Below are 22,511 nucleotides of genomic sequence, written 5' to 3' on the forward strand. Positions count from 1 at the left end.
ACATCCAGTGTGCATCCCAAAACAATACCCATACACTTCTCCGGTAACGTGGTTTCTCCAGTCGAATAAATCCCGATACTTTTTGAGTGCCGTTCAATAACGTGTAAAACTGGTAAATCATGTACTGTATGAGGGGGGAATTTTTCAGGTACATGTCACTTAAACGCAGGTAAATATCCTCCACTGTTTCATGTGACTGCAATACATAGTCAAAACACCAATTTTTAGATCGGCCCCAGCGTAATCGATGGCGACATCTCTGTACTAAATTGTCCCAGATCTCCATCTCGTCTACATAATCTTCTACTATGGTTAAATTCTCCACTGGTTGTATTCCCTGCCCGCGGCGTCTCGCTCTTAAAATTCTCCGTGTATCCATGACTGAAGGTCAGACAAGAATGACTGTAGAAAAACCACCTGACGTACAGGTGTTTGATCACGTGGTGCAGGTGTTTGATCACGTGATGCATAACCTTTACCTATAAATACAGGTGTTTTCTGAACGTTCGTTATTTACTATGGGCGGCAGTGCTACTACGAGAATAAATGGATATAGCTATGTACTACAATGTATGAACGTGGCCTTACATAATCCTCACATTCAAAATGCTCGTCAATTTGTACAACAGATGTCACCGGAGGTCAGAAATGTACATAGTTTTCAACGGATTGCTGATTCATTAGCGGAGAATACCAATACGGGACGTTTACTCATGATTTATTTGTATGCTGAGGAATTGAAACAGAATCTTCCAGACCAGATGAGTGACATTGATCGGATCTTACGCGATTGTCTACAAAAAGGATTCGTGGAACTGATTCGTATGAAAGGAATGGCTGCCCTGTTATAAAACAAGAACGTTTTAGAATTTTTTCATTTTGATCATCATGGCTGAATTGACCAACAACGTTCTTACTGCTGTATTACAGCATTTCGAGGACTACAAAGAATCGGTGAACAACGCTCGTAGCGCTGCATTACAGTGTATCAAGGACTGGAAAGAAAAACACCCGTTGAGATATAAATTCGCCATGAAGTTGTTGATCTTTTGGGAATTTCCTATGACCTTATATGAATATTCCAGCGTTTGCAAGCATATAGCCGACAACCTGAACAGAGAGTCTGGATTGATCATGATTTATACCATGGACCAAGAATTTAGACGACGGGAACCTGAGAAGACTGGGGCGATTGTAGCGATTACCGATCACTGGTTGGAAAAGGTGTATAAAAAAACCTAACCGTTTTCTTTTCCTTTATTCCTGGAGGATGGCCAGCAGTGACAACATCGCAGAAAAAGCGCATAACCATGCATTAGAATGGGTGGAGAAAATGCAAGACGATACGGTGTTTCAAGCGGTTAAAAATTATCTGATAGCGGGGGTGTTTCCAATGACTCTGGACGAATATACAGATCTACGGAACCATGTGTACATCAATCTCTATAACGATGCGGGATTGATGTTAATTTATGTCGCGGGGGAGGAATTCAAGAAACGCATGCCTGAAAAAACCGCCGAGATTGAAAGTATCACCAAGGACTGGCTTCGAGAAGTATACATAAAGTGTGAAGAACTTAATTCATTTCATTGATGAAATCATGAGTGCTAGGGATAACATCGAAAAAACATTTGTCCTACAGTGTATTGAGGAAATAGAAAACTTGCCAGATTTTCAAAAATTGAAATCCTGTCTTCGTGCGGTATTATTTCCAATCACTTTAGACGAATATTGGTGGATATGCAGACATTTGATCGAGAACCGTATCAACACCGAGGCATTAGTGTTGATTCATTTAGTAGCCGAGGAATTAAAGAGAACAAAGCCGCACATCAGTGGGGTGATCGAGACCCTTCGAGGACGGTATCTTCATCACATGTACAACAAAATACAAGAAAATGTGTGACTTTTAATCTGGATCATAATGAAGTGTATCTGTTACCCGAAGAAGACCGAACAAGTATCTGGATGACTGTAGCTGCTGATCGATATCGATTTCAACGCAGGATTCGAGAAATGGAAAAAATGTTGGACCCTATTTTAAAAAGACATGTGCATTGGTGTTGTGTGTGGGAGTTATGTATTTGAAATATGTGACATGAATAAAATTGTTTACACGAAAGCTGTGTTTGGTTGAGTCTCTCAGAGAAGGGTTTATTTGTTGAGGAATCCAGAAAATCCTAAAGGTAGAGTGAAAATCGCATCAAATAAGGTGTTTTCTATCGAATAGACCTTACGAGATGTTGTTAGGGATGTACATGGTCGAGAAATAAATTTTTAAAGAGGGGGTGAAGAAACATCGAACCTCGACTCGACCTCTTTAACCTCTGTTTCTTTGAAAACTATGTGACGTAGCAAAATAAAAATAAGTTTAACGCATTCGCCGTCTCAGAATCTATCAGATTAAATCTACCATGCACAGATATCGAATGTCTAGAAAAAGACAATGAGAAAAAACTCTCTACTCGAAAGCACAAATCAGCCATTTTGACGGCCGCCATCTTGCCTTCGTCTCCGAAGCGAGGGATGTTTTCGAGGAGGTCCGCGCTTTCCCGATATATACCAGCGCACTCGCCAGTTCGCTTCACTGGTGATCCAGCACAGTTATAGAAGATTTTTGAAGGATTTTAAAGAAGAAAGAAGAAAGAAGAATGGCTGCAAGAAGAGACCCGCTCTACAATTTCCAGACCTTGCCTGGATTCCGGTACCGGCTCCTAGTGGTGGCTGAGGAACGGGTAGGGGAGAATTGGGTCGTGCGTTCTGAGAACGACCTGAGCACCTTCTCCCCTTTCGACCAGAGTGGGGTCCGTGAGATCATCTGCCGGGTGCGGGCCGAGTATGAAGGGAGGGCACCCCGCCGCCGCACCGCTCGAATCTCCACGGGTACGAGACCGCGCCGACGGGCCCCACAGCCACCCTCACCACCACCACCTTACTCCCCGGCGACGCCTACAACACCACCACCAGCGATCCCATCGGCACCAGTGGAATACAGCCCGGTGCCGATGAGCGACTCACCAGCGTCACCGGTGGAGTATTCACCGCGGTCACCGTCCCCCGCACCACCTCCCAGCCCACGTCAGAGTCCGTCGCTGTTGGTGGCAGACACAGCATCACCACCGAGACCAGCAGCCCCTGCAAGACCCCCACCACCTACCATCCGGTTTGCAGGGAGGACTCCGCCACCACCGAGACCAACCCACGCACCGGTGGCAACTCATCCCCCGACGAACCACCCTATGACTGTCCCTGGCTGGGCAGATAGGGCGGTTCCCATCTGGTTTAAGTGTCCTGTCTGCTGGCAAGACAGGGTACACTCTGGAATTACGTGTAGGGGATGTGGGCAGCGCCCAGCTTGCTGCTCGTGCGTGGAAGAGTTACAGGAGCGGCGACACACCCGGGGACGGTGCCCGTTATGCCGGTTTACCGGAGCCAGGGAATGAAAAGTCGGTCCTTAGGACCAAACGGCCCTTTTCAGGGCCACCAACTTTTTTGAAAAGACACTTTTTATGGCAAAAATCAAGAAACACACAAGTTTGTTTTAAAAAAGTTTTTATTAACACAAGTAATAGGTAGAATAAAGCTATAATAAAGTTACATTTTCTTGACAATGTAAACATGTTTATGATACTGATAAGCAAAGTCACAAATCCATTGTCTATAATGAGTCTAATTGCCTCCGGCTAATCCATGAGGTTTCACCGTTAAACAGTTACATTGTTGTACAATAGCATCCACCCAAGGTAGAGATAATACATCTCCTCGTAGATCCGTCACCGACATGCTGGTTGACAGGTCTCACAGGTACACGTTGACCAGGGTTCTTGACTGTAAGGACAGTGTTGAAACAGCCGGGGATCAAACTTTCTCTGAGTCCAGCGCTCTCTAAACTCCTGACAGATCTCACAGGTACAGTCCTTATGTGCTATTTCTTCTTCAGGGGTGATGGTACAATGCTGCGGACACTTACACTCTAGCCAGGGTTCTCTAGTGTGACCACAACATTTATAGACAAAGGGATAATACGTCAGCTCTGCCAATCTCTCTATCCACTTCTGTTTGGCCAGGATGTTTTCTTTTTTATAATGAAAACACCCACAAGTGCTCCAAGGTCCTCGGCAATACCCACACACTAGTACATCTTTCTCATCGTCCGCGTACCGTTCAAACGACATGATTGAGAAAAATGGTAACAAGTGACCTATGTATATAGTGTTTTTTGATGAGTCATCAACATGACGTCAGCCATCTGAGGTAGGGGATGTTTTCGAGGACGTCCGTGCTCTCGCCTTTTTAAACGAGCGCAACGTCAAAATCGGGCATTCCGATTTTTTAAAGGAACCAGAACCATGAGCCGTAGAGTAGGACCAGACCCTACAGTGAATGATTATTGTATCAAATGGGAGGAGGATTGGGAGCAAGAGATTGCCCCGCCGGCCTCACGGGAGGCTCTTCCCCCACCGCCCATGAGCCAGGATCTGCCCCCGCCAGAGGAAAACTGGGACGCAGAGTTAGAAGTGGTGCAACGGCCTCCGGGGAGATTGTTTTTTAAACACGGGTGGTTGCCCGTTTTTGTGTTTGACCACGAGCAACCCCCGGAGGAGCAGAAAAAGAAGAGAAGAAAGAAGAAGAAGAACAGACAGTGAGGGGGACCGAGAAGAAAAGAAGAAGAAGAGAAGGAGAAGAAGGAGAAGAGAAGAAGAAGAAGAGAAAAGACCAAGAACAGAGAGAGAAAGAAAACAGCCCTTTTCAGGGCTACCCATTCTTTTTGAAAAGACATGGTTGATTACAATGACAAGAATTTTTTTCTTCCAACGTTTTATTAAACTCCAACTATGAACAATAACAATAACATAGTTTACAATACATTCAGTCTTTGACATTGACAAGTTTGTCCTTGATGGGTTCTCGGTTTACGGAAGGTCTCTTTAAACCAATCCGCCACAAAACGATCGCGTTGTAAGGCCGTGCCTTTCCAGGGAAGTAACCATTCTCGTACGGTGCTTCTATGGCGATGGCGTTGATGTAAAAAATACACACAGTATTGTCCACAGACATCCGTATTCAAATCTTGATAACAATGGGTGTTATGAATCCAAGTCTCTCCGTGGCGTTGAATAAAGTCTTGGATGTCTTTATGGCTGGGGGGTAATCCGTAAGAATCAAAATATTCGACGGTAGGGCTACTCAAATACAAACAGACCCAATGCGCTCCAGGGCGATCGTGAGGGTCTGTATTCACCACGATGGCTTTGTGATGAGGTAACAGCTCAGGTATGACATCTCGAGGATACACACCTGCAAACGCCGGTCCTAAATCTCGTTGTAAAACATCTCTCAATTGCTGAGTATCCATCTCTCTCTTAGTAATCGATGCTGACTTCTCGTTGTTTGTTGATTTCTAACAGATTGTCGAACACGGCATACACCACACAGTTTAAGGTCCTGGCTACGTTGGCGGCAAATTGCACTTCCACTCTCAAGTTCCCCGTCTGTATGAGATGAAATTTATCCGTCTGGGCTTCTTGATCTTTCGTGAAATCCACACACCAGAGGGTGTAACCGTTTTTATACTCTTCCAGGGTAATGTCCGGAGCCCAGTCCTGGCCTAATTTTCCCAAGCCTTTGTACAGACTCAAATACGATCTCAGGTACTGATCGTCGGTGAAATTAGGTTCCAAAGGGCGGGTTTCCATCATTTCTCCATTGATACTGATTTCTAATTTCTTGACTCTCTCATTTTGGAAATGAAAGGGGTTTCGGGTATTATCCCCATTAAAAGCCGCATTGTCCACAAAGCCCAACACGATCAGTTTAGGCATCTGTCCTTGAAACAGATGATCGGTGATTTTAGATTGGGTGCCACTAGGAATGGTGAAGGTTTTCACTTCCACTCGTCTCAATGGATATTTCGCCGTTTGAGTACTCAGTTGCTGATTGATGAGATTAATGATACTCGGCACAGGTTTGACTTTCCTCACCCACAAGATCATACTTTGAATGGCCACTTTCCCACTACTCCCGGCAGCGGTCATCATGTAGAACTGGGGTCGAGCGCGATTGAATCGGAGACGGACATCCAAGCCATTAGGGAGACATTTCTCTTGCTCAAACAAATCCAGATGTAATCGATCCATCAACACGATCTCCTTACTGTCTGTAATCTTCTCGTGACGTTTTCTCAACCCTACATTCTTGGAATCATCCGGATACTCGGGAGTCGGAATGACGGCCGCGATGCTGATTTTGTTAGACACTACTGGAAATTCCACAGGAGTTTGAGCCAGAGCTTCTAATTTGACCTCATCCATATGTCCTGCCGTATCTTTTTCCCACAAGCTACAGGCTCTCATCTGGGTTTCCAGAGTCTTGGGTGCATAAGACAACAATTTCTCCAGATACGCTTTGTAGGGATAAGTATCCGTCCCCGGGGTAATGACTTTTCCATTGAGACTGACATCGATTTCACTGAACAAGGAATGGAGAATGTTATTCACGGGGGTGGAGGTCGAATGGCCTCCTGCGAGATTCGTTCCATTGGCTTTCGTGAATTTACAGACCATCTGGAGATAAGTTTGGGATAAATCCAGATATTCATCTCCTTGTCCTTTGATTTCAAATTCAATCGGAGCCGTATCCGAGTTGAGGGTACTGGAAATGGGGTAATATTCCATCCATTTCGAATCTTCTAAAGTGACGTTGGTCGGGGGCACTTTAAACAGTTCTAAACTGCTGGTGCCACAAGCGCAAGATTCTCGGTGCATCATATTGGAACGATGTGTTACTCAGCGTGAACTGGGATCAAATGTGTTCTGGTCTCCTTCTCACTCCCTTTTTATAGGGTTCTCAGTCGAAAATATCTAGAGAGCGTTTTGGCTTACCCCTTTTCACTAGCTTCCTACCTCCCTTCCTAGATCGCTTCCTAGGTTGCTTCCTAGGTCTCTTATGAGGCCCTCCCCGAGCTAAGATACGTTGTTTTCTTTTAACAAATCCTTTTCCTTCCTGTATTCCCACCTGTTTTCCCAACTGTTTTCTTTTGAGGGTCGTGGTTCCAGGCTTCCTGAGTATTCCTGTGCGTGCTTTTCTTCCTCGTTTGGATGGGGCTTTTCGAGATCTTCGCCTACGGGCATACCCTGCTGTCTCTTTCAGGGCTTGGGCACCGTGTGTCTTGAGAGCGTCTTTGAGTGATCGTTTATTATCTAACACATCCATCCCTGTTTTAGCAGCAGCCTTTAAGGCACTTTTAGCCCCCGATTTGAGTAAATCGGTGAAAAATCCTTTTCCCTTCTGCTTTTCAGATTCTGGATCATATTCTTCTGTTGGATGGCTTCTACGTCGTCTCCTCTGATAAGAGCGATAAGGGCGGTCGTAATCATAATATCTCTCTTGATAGACAGGACGTTGTTGTTGTTGTTGCTGTTGTGCGGGGGCTCCACCTAATAATCCGCTGATCAGGGGACCCGCCACTTTGCTGGCTATTCCCAGCAGGGCTCCAAGCCCGTGACCCTGCTGCCGTATTAAACCTTTATGGTAGTGCATCTTGATGTAAATGAACTTCGTTAGGGGTTACACCCGCTTTTTATACTTTTTACGCCGTCTCTTTCTCTTCTTTCCTTGGCCCGCTTGACCCACAATGGCATTGGCAATCCACGGAATGAGAAACCAGATTCCGTGTCCTTTCTGGCGTCTGACTCCTCGATGGTACTTCATCTTTCAATACACTTTGCGGAAATGAAGTTTGACTAAGGAGCGCCCATTTAAAAACCCCATAGGACGCCCTAAAGAATTCATGATGTGTACCTCAATGGTATCGAAATATTTCTTACTCAGTTTCAAATATTCGGCTCGAATCGGTTCCCAACGGGCTTGTTGTCGATCGTCGTATTGACCCGTACAGGGGACGACTCTCAATAATTTCAATTTGTTGGTGCCCACCACTTGAGGATCCACAATGTCACAATACACATACATGGCTTTCAGATTGTCGTAGACATCCATGGTCGTGTTCCCCAAGTAATTCACGTTGATCCATTTCGTCATGGTTTCATCGCCCAGGATCATTTTGTCACTATCCAGACCTAGCTTGTACGCTAAGGGCGTAGGGAAACGAATGCACATGGGGGTGGTTCTCAGTGCTTTCCCATTAAACTGATACTCGACACGATCGTACTCGGGGTGATACACTAAGATCTGGTTGTTCCCCTCGTCGTTAGGATTCCCTAACTCGCTCCATACTTTCCACAGGGTTCTCCTTAAGGCTGCGTTGATTTCATTGATTAACGCCAAAGGTTGTGTATAAGCTCCGGGTCGGAAGTGAATGCGAATGATATCGAAGGGAAATAAACTATCCCCTCCCGCAAAGAGATGGGACCATGGTGTCAGATCCCAGGGGACCACCACCTCGCACCTGGCCATCGTGACTTTACCCATATTCTCTGTCTTAAATCTTTCCCATTTATAAGTGTTGGGATCTTGGACATGTTTCGTATACGGATCTGGAATGAGAACGTCCACATAAGCCTCGCTATCCGATACGTTTTGTAAGTTGGCCGAGTACATCATTTCGGTCAATCCGACTTCCCATGCTCCATCCGTTAAGTCCATGGTGTGTGGCAATAACGTTTTAAATTGAGCCGTCGTATTCGTCGGAAACGATTCCATCGACCCATCACTCAACAGAGTCATGTAAAACCCTTCTCCTCCTCCAGCCATGATGTCTTAAATGAGAGCCTGTCTCTGTTTCCTTCTCTATTTATACTCATAACACAATGAACATTTTCATATTTTATTGAACATACAACATAATGTTAATACACAATTTTACATGTCATTCTTCTTGATCGCGACCACCACCACCCCACATCAACGCTTCCGAGTCTTCCAACTCTAGTGTTCGTCTCGGGACTAAGCGTCGTCGCATCACCAGATAGTGTCGGGTTCCCCAGCAATCGGCTACATCATAACCTTCATTGATCATGTCTTTGAAATGTCGGAGACAGTCCTCGGAATGGTCAAACCAAGGACTCTCATTTAAGGTCCAATCGGATTCGTCTTGTCGTCCCATCAATCCCCAGAAGGCTTTGACTTTCCAGCGAAACTCTTGATACTTGGTCTTCATGATAAAGGCTGACCATCCGTGAGGTATCAGTATACGTTTGTACAAGTACACAGGATGCGTGGACGTTTTGTGTTGTTTACAATGCATCAAACACATTTGCTTATCTGCAAACCATGCCGTTTTCTTTCCCTCTTGTTTCCAGGCGTACTGTGTGTTAGCCATGGTGAACTGATGAATCTGAAGAAGATCGTTCCTGTTTTATACTCGGGCTCGCTAACGTCATTTGTGGACTAGGCATGACGTAGCCCACCAAAGAACTTAAGGTGACCATCCAAAAATCGCGATTGGGATCGCCTAAGGCTAACATGACGACCGAGGTGATAATGATGGTTAAACACAGGAATAATTGTGCAAAATACACAATTTCTGCTCGAGGGACTTTTTCACCCAAGAAAGTCCACTGGTTGGTCATGGCTGAATGAGATCCGCTTGCGGAATCCATGAATCAAAACTGGGAGGATATCCTTTCCAACGCACTTTGACTTCTGAAATGACTTTTTTTCCCACACGCCGCTTTTTATACCCTAAGATTTCTTCCACTTCATAGACATCATCGTCTTTAATCACTTGTTGTAATTCCTTCTCGTAAAACGTTCCTTCTAATTCTTCCCCGTGATCATCTTGAATGCGATAGACGTTTCGTCCTGGCACTTTTCTAGAGATGGTAAACAGCTCTTTGGTCCAATTCGGTAAATATCCTTTTTCAAACGTACGTTTGGCTTTACTAATGCGTACACGATCCCCCACTTGCAAGCGACTCGTGGTATCGGCACTCTGTTTTCCATACAAGGTTTTCCATACGGTCAAGACATTCTTGGCATTGACTTGAGCAGGAGCTCGCCGGATACTGCGATGATAGGTATGATTGTAACCATACACCAGATCCCCCAAGACATCGACATACCGTCGTGTTTTATGACGTGTAAAATACCGCCACATGCGTGCTTTCAGCGTGCGTTGAAAACGTTCCACAATACTGGCTTTGGTTTCGGCATTACGGGTCGTAAAGAAATGAATGGATTTGAAGGCTTGACGAAATTCTTTATTGGTAAATTCTTTTCCTTGATCGGACTGAATGCGGACGGGGCGACGTCCCTCTCGAAAAATCCCTCGTAAGCCTCGTATCATTTCTTTACCCGTTTTCTGTTTTAAAGGCACGACCCAGGCATATTTAGACAGCACGTCAATGGCACATAATAAAAACGTATACCCATTATTGTCTTGTTTCAAGCTGGAGACATCGGCTAAATCTAATTGCCATTGTTCATCCATATCCGTCACTCGTGTTTGTCGTCGCTTGAATTTCCTCCGTATCGGTTTATGCAAGGTATAGGTATCTTGAGCTTTCACCCATTCTCGAATTTGAGACAGGGTAATCTTGTGTCCTAATTGACGCACTTGACGATACAACGCCTGGACTCCCCCATACCCTGTCTTGGGATCGTAATACAGTCGCTGTAAGATCTGTTCTGCTTTCATGGTAGATTTAACCATTTTCCAATTTCACGTGATGTCTTTTTACTGGCCTCCCAGATATTTTTAGGGGTCATCATTCGTCTGGGAGTTTCATAGAACGATTGGTCAAAACCCGAGATTTCTTGAAATCCGCTCTCCTCTTCCTCTAGAGGTCTAGGCGTACTGATTTTCCCTGGTTTGTCCATGGCTTTTATAACATCCCGATTGTTCACATATCCTTTGGGAGCATGAGTCTCTTTTAACGCTTGAGCAAATTCCTCTAATCCCGTGGGGGGATCACGATGTCTTAAGGGTCTTTGTCGTTGGGCTTCGGTCATTAAATCCACAATATTGGAATCGGGAACCCTGCGTCCTCTATAGCTGATTTCTCCTTCTTTATTCCAAGTCACCACTTTGGATTTCTTGAGATGATCGAGTAATAAACCTGCTTTCTTTCGACCCGGTTTATTGACGCTTTTGATAATCTGTTCCTCCAAGTCATCGGGTGCTGCGGCGGCTGTGGGTGGTGAGGCGGCACTGGCTGCACTGGTTGGGGAGGGCCGAGTGGCTGGGGTGGGATGTCGAGCTTGTTGTAAATATTGACGATAGCGATGAAGTTGATGACCGTACAACCCCACTTTTTCTTTCTCGGTTAAATCATCTCGATGTTCAATCTCGTCCAAATCACTGCGTAAACCAATAGTCGAGGTAAATTCGGGAGGTTTAGGTAATTTGCCTTTTAATTCGTTGAGCATCGCTTCCGGTACCAATACCATTTTTCGACTCATGATTTCTTACAAATCTTGCCACACACAAACGAACCCAATCCTTTTTGGTGGATGAGTATACCTCGTCGTTTTTTCACGGGTTGAGTCCGGACTAAGCGTCTTAAGATGTGTTTCTTTCGACCCAGTTGTCGCTTCTGAGTAGGATTGAGAGGAATCACCCCTTTTAATAGATTGTACACAATCTCACAAATCTTTAAAATGCAGTCATTGGAACAATGTTTCAACACCTCTGTCTTTAATTTGCTGGAATAGTGAGGAGCCGCTAACGTCTGCAAGAGCGGTAAATGAGGTCGTAATCGACATTCACACTTCTTCGTATGAGCCATGATAATGAAGGGTGGGGCCCCTTCCCCCTCCTTTTTATACCTAGTCCAGGACAATGGCACTCGGATGTTTAGGATCAAAACGCTTGTGATGGACGGTCTCTTCGTGACGATTGCGGTTCTCTCTCGCATTGAAGACCAGAGGGCAAAATTTACATTTATATTTCTTTTGCACCTGAACTGGTGTTGAGGTGGTTAAGGGTTGAAATTTCATGCTTCCAAAGGTATGAGCAAAACTCGGTAGAGCAGTATCACTGGTTCTGGAACTTCCTATAGGCCCATGCATGGGTCGTTCCATTTTCTTTTGAGCTAATCCGGCTTTCAGATTGGCTAACGTTTTAGTGGCCTTGGGGGGAGTGGCCTTGGGAAACGGCATCTTCACAATGAGAGGGGTTTTCTTTGGAGCCCAATTGGGAAACGGATTCTTCATCCTGAGAGGTGTCTTCTTAGGGGATTTCTTAGGGGACTTCTTAGGTGTCTTCTTAGGTAAGCGAATAATGAGTTTAGGAATTCTCTGAGGCGATTTTTTAGCTTTCTTAACCCGTGGTTTCTTGGTTTTCTTGGGTTGTCCCCCACGGGGCCTACGGCCTGTTTCCCATTTGAATAAATGACGGATAATGGTCCCTCCTAAGAATCCGGCGCCTCCTCGTTTCAAAATGGCTTTTTTACGCTCTTCTTCATTGGACTTCTTATCGGCAATGACACTCAAGTCTTGGCGATGGGATTGAATGAACCGCTGAGTGATTTTATTGCCTGGTAAGACGCCTCGCAATAAATTTCGAGCGCCCATCGCAAACCAGTTGAGTAAGGCTCTACGTCCTAATTCAATGAGATGGCTCCGTTGAACGGGATCCCGTTCCCGTTGTAAACGGCGTAACGTTTTGACTAATTTACTCTTCGCGGAAGGTCTACCCATGATGAAGACTGTCTTTCGAATGATACACCTGCCCATGATGTGACATTATTTATACTCTCGGGGGCATGTGCACAGCCAAGTTGGTAAAGAGTTGACTTCTTAATCTTAAATCGTCCGACGTCTGAGGACTCAAGTCCACTAGTAAATACCCGTGAGGTACACGGGTGGCGTCCTCATAGGCTGGAAGTAAATGCGGCATTTGTAATTGCCGACTTAACACCCCAATCTGAGATTTATCTCGAGGATTTTTAAACAGCACAAGATAGTGAGCATTCAGACTGATGGTACGATGTTGTACTGCTCGATCAAACAGATTTTGTGTGATATAAATGACACTGGTATTGCGATGATGCGCTTTGCGCGTAAACCAGTCGACAATCGATTCGATGGCTTTACCTCCCATCATATCATCAAAAATGAGTAGATGACGCGTACTGAGATCCGCCACTATCTGCTCATCGTCTTGAGGTATATTGCGGATAAAAGTGACCTTGTCCTGTAAGGATTCGTACGCGGACTGCCATTCTCGATAACACCATACTATCTTTTCGGGAGGCGGTGCAATCCACTGCGTATTTTGTACCAGTTGCTTCACAAATTCCGTTTTACCCGATTTAGAGGGTCCGGCCACCACCATGGTAAATTCATGTTTCAACTGAAAAGGCTCAAGTGTCTCGTAGGTATACATCTTGATAAATGACACAAGTTCAGGAAAATCATATCTATTTATTAACAAATAAAAATACGTACAGCTTGCTCAACACCATGTCTACAAATAGGACATTGTTTCAGTCCCGTAGCACATATAGCACAAGTACATAAATGACCACAAGGTAAAAAAGCAATTCTCAAGTCTCGTTCTAAACAAATGTGACATTTCTGGGTACACATTGGATTCCCTGCCGCGTCTAAGGGTAAGCCTTCCCAATCGCAACCACTGTCTTTAGCGCGGGCATAGGCATTGAAGGCTTGTCGTACCCATTGTTTACCCTTATTACACTTCAGGTAAGGACAGTGAGGATACCAATAAGCATGTTGTATCCAAGGATTGTCGACAGCTCCCCAATGGTGAAGTCCAAAGTTGCAATAAAAACAGCACGTGTTATCCCCGTACCCTTTGTAAAAGTATCCCGCTTCTGCAATGGTAGGTAATAGGTTCTGCAAGTGTTCGGGAGCATTTTCAAACGACGCTACTCGATCTGACAGTAGAGCATAACGTGGTGTACCCGGGTTATGTAGTGATTCGTAGTCCGTCATTTTGCCGACTGATGGTTTTCTCTAGCATGTCCTTTTTAATACCCGTAAGGCAGCGTGTCATAGTCATGAATACGTTGACGTTTATCATACACCATGCGGTATTTCTTCACCAGAGGAATGGTTCGCACATCATGTTGGCGGGTTCGTTGAATAAAGTGCGGATAGCGGACATGGACTTCTTCTTCTTCTCCTTTTAACATTTTTTCCAACGTATCGAGAGACACGACTCTAGAGGCACGATAATTGAGTGTCAATCCTTTGACTTTGCAGACAGATTTTCCCCCCTGGGTCTCGTATGCATAATTTTTGGGCCCGCCCGACATGTACTTGATGATACGATCTCCACCCAATTCATCGGTCCAGCCGCCTAAACTGTTGATAATGGTCGGATTGAACTGGGTCTCGTCGTGCTGATAGATGATACTGTCGGTATCGAAGTATAAGACACGCTCTCCCAAAGGCTGTAACGTCTCGTACAAATGTAAACGAGCATGAGCTGTTGTAAAACACGCCAGCACCACGTTTCCAAAGGGACAGTCTTCTAAAAATTCTTCTTTCTCCTGATAATTGATCAGCATCATATCACATTCGGGGCGTTCACGATTTTCTAAGAGTTCGATGCCTTTGACTTCTAAAGTGGCATCTTGTAATTTCTGTTGTAATTCTTCTTCTTCCGTGAGATACAGGGATTTGGGTAATTGTAATCGTTGAGCAAATTTTCCCCACAAGCAATTTAAAAAGAGTTTGGCAATGGTTCTTCGGACCGGATTTTTCTGGATGTCGGCCGGATTCATGGCAATGCCTTCTCGTTGCTGAATTTCCTCAATGTAATGTTGCTGCTGTTGGGCTGTTTGACAATCCTCGGGGAATCCGGAAGCTTCTTGTTTAATTTTCAAAAAGGTGTTGATATACGCTCGAAATAAGTGGTCACTGGTTTTCTCAAAATGCCAAACTTCGTAAATGCGGTCGAGACGATAGCCTAGATCTAATGCTTTGTGAAGTTCGGTGGTCACCCAGGTGCCCGTGAGACTGCGTTCAGAATCGGTGTGCTGGCACCGCTCGTCGGGTCCTAAGTTGCGCTGTTCCGCACAGGTGCGGCATAAGGGAAAGAGTAATTTGCCCCCGGTCTTGTAAGGTAATACGGGGTGATACAGCTCTCGGGGTGGGAGGACACGACAACGAATGAGCCCGAAATAGTCTCTGACATCGGTGAAATGGCTGGTGATGACTTGGGGATGGTCGAGGGGAAATGGCTTGTATTTCAACACGTACGGGTACAGGGAACAGACATCCACGTATCGCATGTCACCCTCCTCACAATACAGTCGTGTAGCATTGGTCCGGCCTCCGTACAAAGCGTCACGGGGATTCAAAGGATCTTGTATATCGACTCCTTGTAAAAATTCCTGTAAGTCGGCATTGGTCTGGGTCTGACGATCAAACTCGTGTTCCCATATGCTCACGACTGTATAGCCTTGGTCTTCTAAAGCACTGGCTCGTTTTAAGGTGTCCAGGTAGAGGTCTTGATACGTATGCTGAACACGATGAGGATGCATGTCAGTCAACAGATTCGGGTAACAGGTGGGACAGCCGTGCCAGTAACAGCCATAGAATTCGTACACGATACGGGATTCCTCATCATACCCATCTACTGTATAGGGTCCAAGCGTGACTTCACCCCCATTTCTAGCATGTCGTATGCAGTGATGTTGATGTTCTAACCAGGCGAGCCATCGGCAAGCTTTAGCTGAATATCGTCGTGCTGGCCGGTAGCCCATATTAGGAATGATGGCGATGGTATTTTCAACCATGAATCCTCGTCGGTAGGCTAAATTAGCCGTGCTGGCAAACGTGATGGATTCTTGAAAGGGGTCTACTTCCACCAGATCAAACAGGGTGGATTTGAAATGGGCACAACAGCGGCGTAAAATATCCACGTCCGAGATGCAGTAAGCTAAGAATTCTTTCTGGAAATCAAAGACTTTGCCCTCTTGTTGATGGTACCAAGTATAGAAGGCTTCACGATTGGCGGTGGACATATCGTCAGGATTGTAGAAATGAGCGGCCGGGTAAGGACCCACATACTGCTGGTTCTCTGTCGTGTTGAAAAAGTGCGGGAAATAGCCTTTTTTCAATTCCGTTAATCCGAAAGCAGAGGGCATCTTGGCAAGAGCAAAGGGTAGAAAGTTGTAAGAATCGATGAATCTCAACCCCAAGACTTGCATGGATAAGATTTTACTCCCGTTCAGGATGACGGTGGGTTTGATACACGCCGTGTGCACCAGGTAATTCAAAATAAACTGCCCATCGTATCCTTTGAAATTGTGGGCAATGATGGTGGCTTCATCGTGTTTGAGTTCCACATGGCCTTGCTCATCGGTCTCGCTCTGTAAGAGCCATTCCATAAACTGTTTTAACGTGTCGGGGCCTTGAAATAGGAAGCGGCGTTGTGATCCGAATCCTTCACAATGAGAACAGGGCTTGTCGATATCCACACTGTCGCAATGTTGACACACACGTTCTGCCACGCATAAATTGGGGATGTGAATACCGTTTTCCTGACTGCATTCGAAATCGTAATAAATGTATATTTTCAACTCCTCTTCTTCTTCTTTTTCTTTCTTAGGTTTGGGTTTCGTCTGTACAAAGCAGTGATGAGGCATGGTGACGACTTTGTGACAGATGCGGCATTCGGTTTGACCCCCACACGCGTGGCGTTTTAATAATTGCTTGGACATCCATTTCTGACACTGGTTACACCGCCCCATTAAACTGCAGACCGTGGTTGTTGTATTACTGCTGTAAGGTTTCAAGTGGGTCTGGTAACAAGCTGCATTTCTGAAAAATCCCTTACAATGAGGGCAATTCGTCTGAGTCCCGTCCGGGGTACAGGGGGTATCGGCTAAACAAAATGAGCATCGATGAGGACAGACGGTCCGATGATCTTCAATGTGACTGTAACCAACATCGCAATAATCGCAATAGTATCCGTTTTCCGTCACTCCAGCCATAGACACAATGGCATCGTAATGCTCGTTATCCAGCAGGATATTCAAACAAGTCCCGTACCCCGGTCCTTTGTAAATAGGTTCCAGTCGTAAACGAGTTGTATTCGTTTTGAATTGAAATATTTTCAATCGATACTGTGGGGCGAGCGCGTGCTGTAATTGCTCCCATTCACGCGGCCCACACGGGTGGTTCATAACACACCCAGCTTGTTCCATCAAGGCTATCGCTTCTCGTTTCTGGTCGAGCGTTTTGAAATCCCCTTTTCTCATGCGTAACCATTTCGTTTCCCATGCCGGGTCGTTTGATTTCTGGCTGTGTAGACGTGCTACCACAATAGCCCGGGACAAGCAGAGAGAATCCTCAGGATTTTGAATGCGAACGATCGCTCTCTTGGAGTTTTTGAATTTCTCCTTATCCATGTGTAGATGTTTTTTCTTAGTGCACCCGCTGCCTTGTGGATATTTGACATGGAAAAAATCCATCTGCACTGCCCCGTCGGTGATTAGGAATTCCTTTTTAGATTGCTGGACGGATTCTATTTTGTTCAGAATTTTGTCCTCGTTGAGCTGATTGGACTGCGTAAATTCGTACCAAATAGCTGAATCCAGAGACGGGTGCCGAATATTTAAACGTAGATAATCATTGGGATTGCACTGCATTTCCTGTTTCACATTTTTTAACATATCCCGGAAGAGCCGACGAATGAAGGTTGTATTTTCTTTCTCTGGAATAGGTTTGAAAGCAACATTGTAGACATTTTCCTTGACTTTGAATTTCCGTGATTGACGTCCTCGTTCCAGTTGAATTTTGTAATAATCCGAAATGAGTTTCTTTTTCCCCCCTCCCCGCTGTAAATACTGTAGTCGTCGTTGATTCTCTCTGCGAAGTCGTAATTCACGCTGCCGTTGTCTGTTCAGCTGATCATTCAAAAATCTCAATCGCTGTTCAATATAACTCCGTGGAAGTCCAGTAGGTAACTTGTCTGACATGATGTCGAAAGTGACACCCAATGCACCGCGCGCCGCTTTATATATATATTACCTGTAGACAGCGCTGGGTAAAACTAGGGACCGTGCCACCTCTGGGGATTGTACTATTGTTCTTTAATAAACATGTCAACTTAAAACCTTGTGTTATTCTTTTAGATTTAATACACTGTTATTCTTTTAGATTTAATACACAGGATTTCACTGGATTTTCAGAAAAATAGCAGGAACTCATTCCAGGAACTCAAAGCGAAAGTACCGCATCATAGACCAGCGGCCATAGCCCAGTCTATTCACCCGCTCTACAACCCCTGCTGGGGTTGACCCCGTCCTAGTGCACTCCGTTGACCCCAACACCGCTTGACCAATCAAAAACGCCCTTACTTGACCTCATTTGCATAAAAAGTGCACTCAGTTGAACTCCCTATCGGGACGCGTTATACTACTGGGGGGGGGGTGTTAAAAATACACTGGCGCATGTTAAAGACGACTACAAACCTGGTAGTATTTGCAGTTTAAAACCAATAGAAGGTACTAAACAGCATGCGGAACACCTCAATGGATTTGACTGTCCTCACAGAAGATTCGTTCCAGTCTCTGATGGTGTGTATATGGGGAGATATGAGCTGTTGTAAACTTCTCTCTGATGGTGTGTATATGGGGAGATATGAGCTGTTGTAAACTTCTCTCTGATGGTGTGTATATGGGGAGATATGAGTAGTTGTAAACTTCTCTCTGATGGTGTGTATGTGGGGAGATATGATCTGTCGTAAACTTCTCTCTGATGGTGTGTATGTGGGGAGATATGAGCTGTTGTAAACTTCTCTCTGATGGTGTGTATGTGGGGAGATATGATCTGTTGTAAACTTATCACTGATGGTGTTTATGTAGGGAATATGAACTGTTGTAAACTTCTCTCTGATGGTGTGTATGTGGGGAGATATGATCTGTTGTAAACTTCTCTCTGATGGTGTGTATGTGGGGAGATATGAGCTGTTGTAAACCTCTCTCTGATGGTGTGTATGTGGGGAGATATGATCTGTTGTAAACTTCTCTCTGATGGTGTGTATGTGGGGAGATATGATCTGTTGTAAACCTCTCTCTGATGGTGTGTATGTGGGGAGATATGATCTGTTGTAAACTTCTCTCTGATGGTGTGTATGTGTGGAGATATGAACTGTTGTAAACTTCTCTCTGATGGTGTGTATGTGTGAAGATATGAACTGTTGTAAACTTCTCTCTGATGGTGTGTATGTGGGGAGATATGAGTAGTTGTAAACTTCTCTCTGATGGTGTGTATGTGGGGAGATGTGAACAGTTGTAATTTTTTCTCTGATGGTGTGTATGTGGAGAAGTTTGAGCTGTTGTAAACTTCCCTTTGCTATTGGTTGTTGGAACCTTATTCTACTGTCTCCTGTTGTCAAGTATGTTGATGGATTTATGTCAATAAGCCCATAACAGATATTAAACACCAGCTTTGATGTATTTTGATTTTGCTGTAAAAGTCCCAGTTCCTGTACCATGGTAGCCACCTGGGGTTCTGGTAGTTTTTTGTTATGAAGCGGGCTGTCTTCTACTGTACCATTTCAAGAGCCCTAACATGGCCCCAACACTGTGATGAACCATGGGTTTGATGTGAGGCTTGCATCCGTAGAGATTTCGTTTGATGAATCCGAGATATCCGGTGGCCTTGATCTTGGTATTTGAAAATATGCTCGTTTCGACGGAGCTTGTAGTGGATGGTTTGGTACTGTCAATTTCCACCAGGGCGTGTCCATGTAGTGTGTGGCCTGTTTTCAGTGGCTGTCGCTAGTTAGAGACATGTACCACTGCACTTTTCTGGACGGAGCACTATCTGCTACAGGTGCTCCAAGTGTTGGAGTGTTGTCAGGTCCGTTTGTTTGCTTTGCATTGCTGGATATTTACTTGTAGAGCAGAACATCATCAGCAAACAACCGCACACCTGATTGGGTATGCTCTGGCAGGTCATTGATGTAGATGAGGAGTAAAAGTGGTCCAAGCACTGTTCTCTGTGATACCCCGGAGATGGCGTCAGCAAGGTTAGAAAATGACCTATCCAGATTAGTACGCTGAGTCCTTTTGTCAAGACGCCTTTGGTCATAACCAGGTGGTTACCCGACTCCATAAACATCCCGGCATTAGTGAGGTACCTTAGAAATCAAGTAGAATATCCTCTCTTGCTAACAAAGCTACATGTGAAGTATTAATACACATACACACACATACATACACATCATATCTATATATCACTTATTTGAGAAATAATGCTGCAAATATGCTGATTTAAAAGATGTAATAGAACCACAGCTTCTGACAGACTTGGGCAACTGATTCCATAAAATTGTGGAGGATACCTTAAAAGACCGTTTATAATATTCAGTTCGAACTTTTGGTAAATATAAAATGCCACTATCGCTACTTCTTGTTGTTCTGGAACTAACTTGGCTGACAAAATTAAAAACGTTCATATATTCTGGTGTCATGTTATTAAGAACCTTAAAAGCAAGCACTAATTTTCTATATACAAAATAATCATGAACAGGCATCCATTCAAGAACACTAAAAATATCAGCTGTAGAAGTCTGAGTTACTTTCACCTTCAATATAATTCTGGCTGCCCTTTTCTGTAACTTAAAAAGTCTGTCAATAAAAACCCTGTTTTTGACTGAGCACCAAACTGTGCAACAATAATTGAAATGAGGAAATATAACAGTGTTATAAATTTTCAATAATGCTGCATTTAACATAAAACTTTGCAGACGACGTAAAATGCCTATTTTCTGTGAAAGTTTCTTGCATAAAGAATCAATGTGTACAGACCAGGTTAGATATTCATCTATTTGTGCACCAAGAAGTTTGGCCGTTTTAACAGTATCTAAAACAATATCTCCTACTTTGATACACTTGAAACCCCTCTCGTGCCCCACGTTGGTCCCGGGACTCCTGTCGTGAACAAACTTGAATATATATGAAAAAGAAACTTAATTTGATTTAAACAATATCTTATCCACAAGTACGTGACTGGAATTGGGTAGCAGACACAGCCTGTTTTAGCTTTCTTCCTACACCAATAATTTATATTGCAGAACATTTCCAGACCTCGGAGGTTATATTGATAAGATTATAAAAGATTTTTTCTATGTAACTTTAAATTCTGGTTCAGTTTTGCGTGAGGAGATTTTTAAAAATGTTCCACCCTTTTAAAAAAAAACTATCTCCCTTTGGAAAAAATCTTAATACTTCATTAGGTAAACTTGAGCTCCCTTCACCTAAGGATACTAACTACATGTACCAACTTTGGTTGAAATTGGGCTGGTTGGTTGTATGTTGTTTGACGTCCCACCCGAGAATTTTTTACTCATATGGAGACGTCACCATTGCAGGGGATTGACTGCAAAATATAGGCCTATGTACGACTGTTACTGTTGAGCAGGGGGGATCTTTATCGTTCCACACCTGCTGTGACATGGAGCCTTTGCGATCTCATCCGAAGGACCGCCCCATTTAGTCACCTCTTTGTAAGGGGTACTTACAGGGGTCATTATTCACCAATTAGTGCTTTACCAGTTATGTCTTATGAAAATGCTACTAACACTCAATTATCAGTTTATTTTGATGAAAAATTCCTACCCCTTCTTATCAGCTTTTATGTCAGGCTTTGGATGTCAGTCCATATCCTCTTAAAAATTACTGAGTATTGGAAAAGAGCATTTGATATAAAAGGCTTGCCGCTGCCATACTAATGGACTTATTTTCCCAGGCCTCTGACTGTCTCCCTCACAACCTCATTCTGCTCAAATTAAAATTTTATGGCCTCTCTCCACCTGCCGTAGATCTACAACATATCTACCTACCTTGTAAAAAGCAATGTGTCAAAGTTGGACATAATATAAGTTCTTTTATTGATAATTTCAAAGGAGTACCGCAGGGTTCCCTACTCAGGCCAGTAATGTTTATTATTTTCCTTAATGATAATTTTTATTTTGTTAAAGACTCAGCATTGTACAATTATGCGACTGACAATACCCTATCTCATTATGATTTTGTTTTAGATAATGATAACCACTTGAAAGGGAAAGTGGTATTATCTTAGACCGGTTTTCAGCAAACAAAATGCAAACTAACCCGGGAAATTCCAAGCAATGAAAGGTGAAGATAACGAACAGTGATCTATCTCGTAACTCCTATAAGCAATACAAAATAGATGGTTGGGCAAACACGGACCCCTGGACACATAAGGGGTGGGATCAGGTGCCTAGGAGGAGTAAACATCACCTGTCGACCGGTCACACCCGCCATGAGCCCTATATCCTGAATAGGTAAACGGAGTTATCCGCAGTCAAAATCAGTGTGCCAAGAACGGCTTAACAATCGGTATGAAACACGTCAGACAGCATTTGTCCCGATCTCTCTCGGTAGAAAGACATTTGATAAAAATATAACTTTTAACTTAAATGGTACAGTTCATGCCTGTGAGGAAGAAGTGAAGGTGCTCGGTGTTACTATTGATTTTACCCTAAATTTTATTTTCCATATTTCAAATATTTGCAAGAAAGCAGCTCGTCAATTAAATGTACTTGGGCGGATAGGGAAACATCTTTGTAGGTTGGGTAAACTCACTGTCTATCAATCTTTTA

The 22,511-nt window shown here is 44.1% G+C and overlaps 2 protein-coding genes across 2 annotated transcripts; one reads left to right on the top strand and one right to left on the bottom strand.

Annotated features, from left to right (window-relative positions):
• Positions 1-2,652: 2,652 nt before the first annotated feature.
• LOC130055011 (uncharacterized) lies at positions 2,653-3,444 on the top strand. The gene has a single exon (XM_056166160.1). It carries the CDS (start codon positions 2,653-2,655, stop codon positions 3,442-3,444), a length of 792 nt encoding a protein of 263 aa, XP_056022135.1.
• A 1,920-nt stretch (positions 3,445-5,364) lies between these two features.
• Positions 5,365-6,768, bottom strand: LOC130055012 (uncharacterized protein F54H12.2-like). Its single transcript, XM_056166161.1, has 2 exons — positions 5,734-6,768; positions 5,365-5,604 (listed from the first exon to the last, which is right to left on the bottom strand). Exons 1-2 carry the CDS (start codon positions 6,766-6,768, stop codon positions 5,365-5,367), a joined length of 1,275 nt encoding a protein of 424 aa, XP_056022136.1.
• Positions 6,769-22,511: the final 15,743 nt, after the last annotated feature.

The sequence above is a fragment of the Ostrea edulis genome, chromosome 5, assembly GCF_947568905.1.
Source record: "Ostrea edulis chromosome 5, xbOstEdul1.1, whole genome shotgun sequence".
Classification (NCBI taxonomy): Eukaryota; Metazoa; Mollusca; class Bivalvia; order Ostreida; family Ostreidae; genus Ostrea; species Ostrea edulis.

Coding starts and splice junctions, on each gene's coding strand:
- LOC130055011 (XM_056166160.1), top strand. CDS start 2,653: ATGGCTGCAAGAAGAGACCCGCTCTACAATTTCCAGACCTTGCCTGGA.
- LOC130055012 (XM_056166161.1), bottom strand. CDS start 6,768: ATGATGCACCGAGAATCTTGCGCTTGTGGCACCAGCAGTTTAGAACTG. Junction 5,605..5,733: donor TTCATTTCCAAAATGAGAGA/GTCAAGAAATTA, acceptor AAATTAGGCCAG/GACTGGGCTCCGGACATTAC.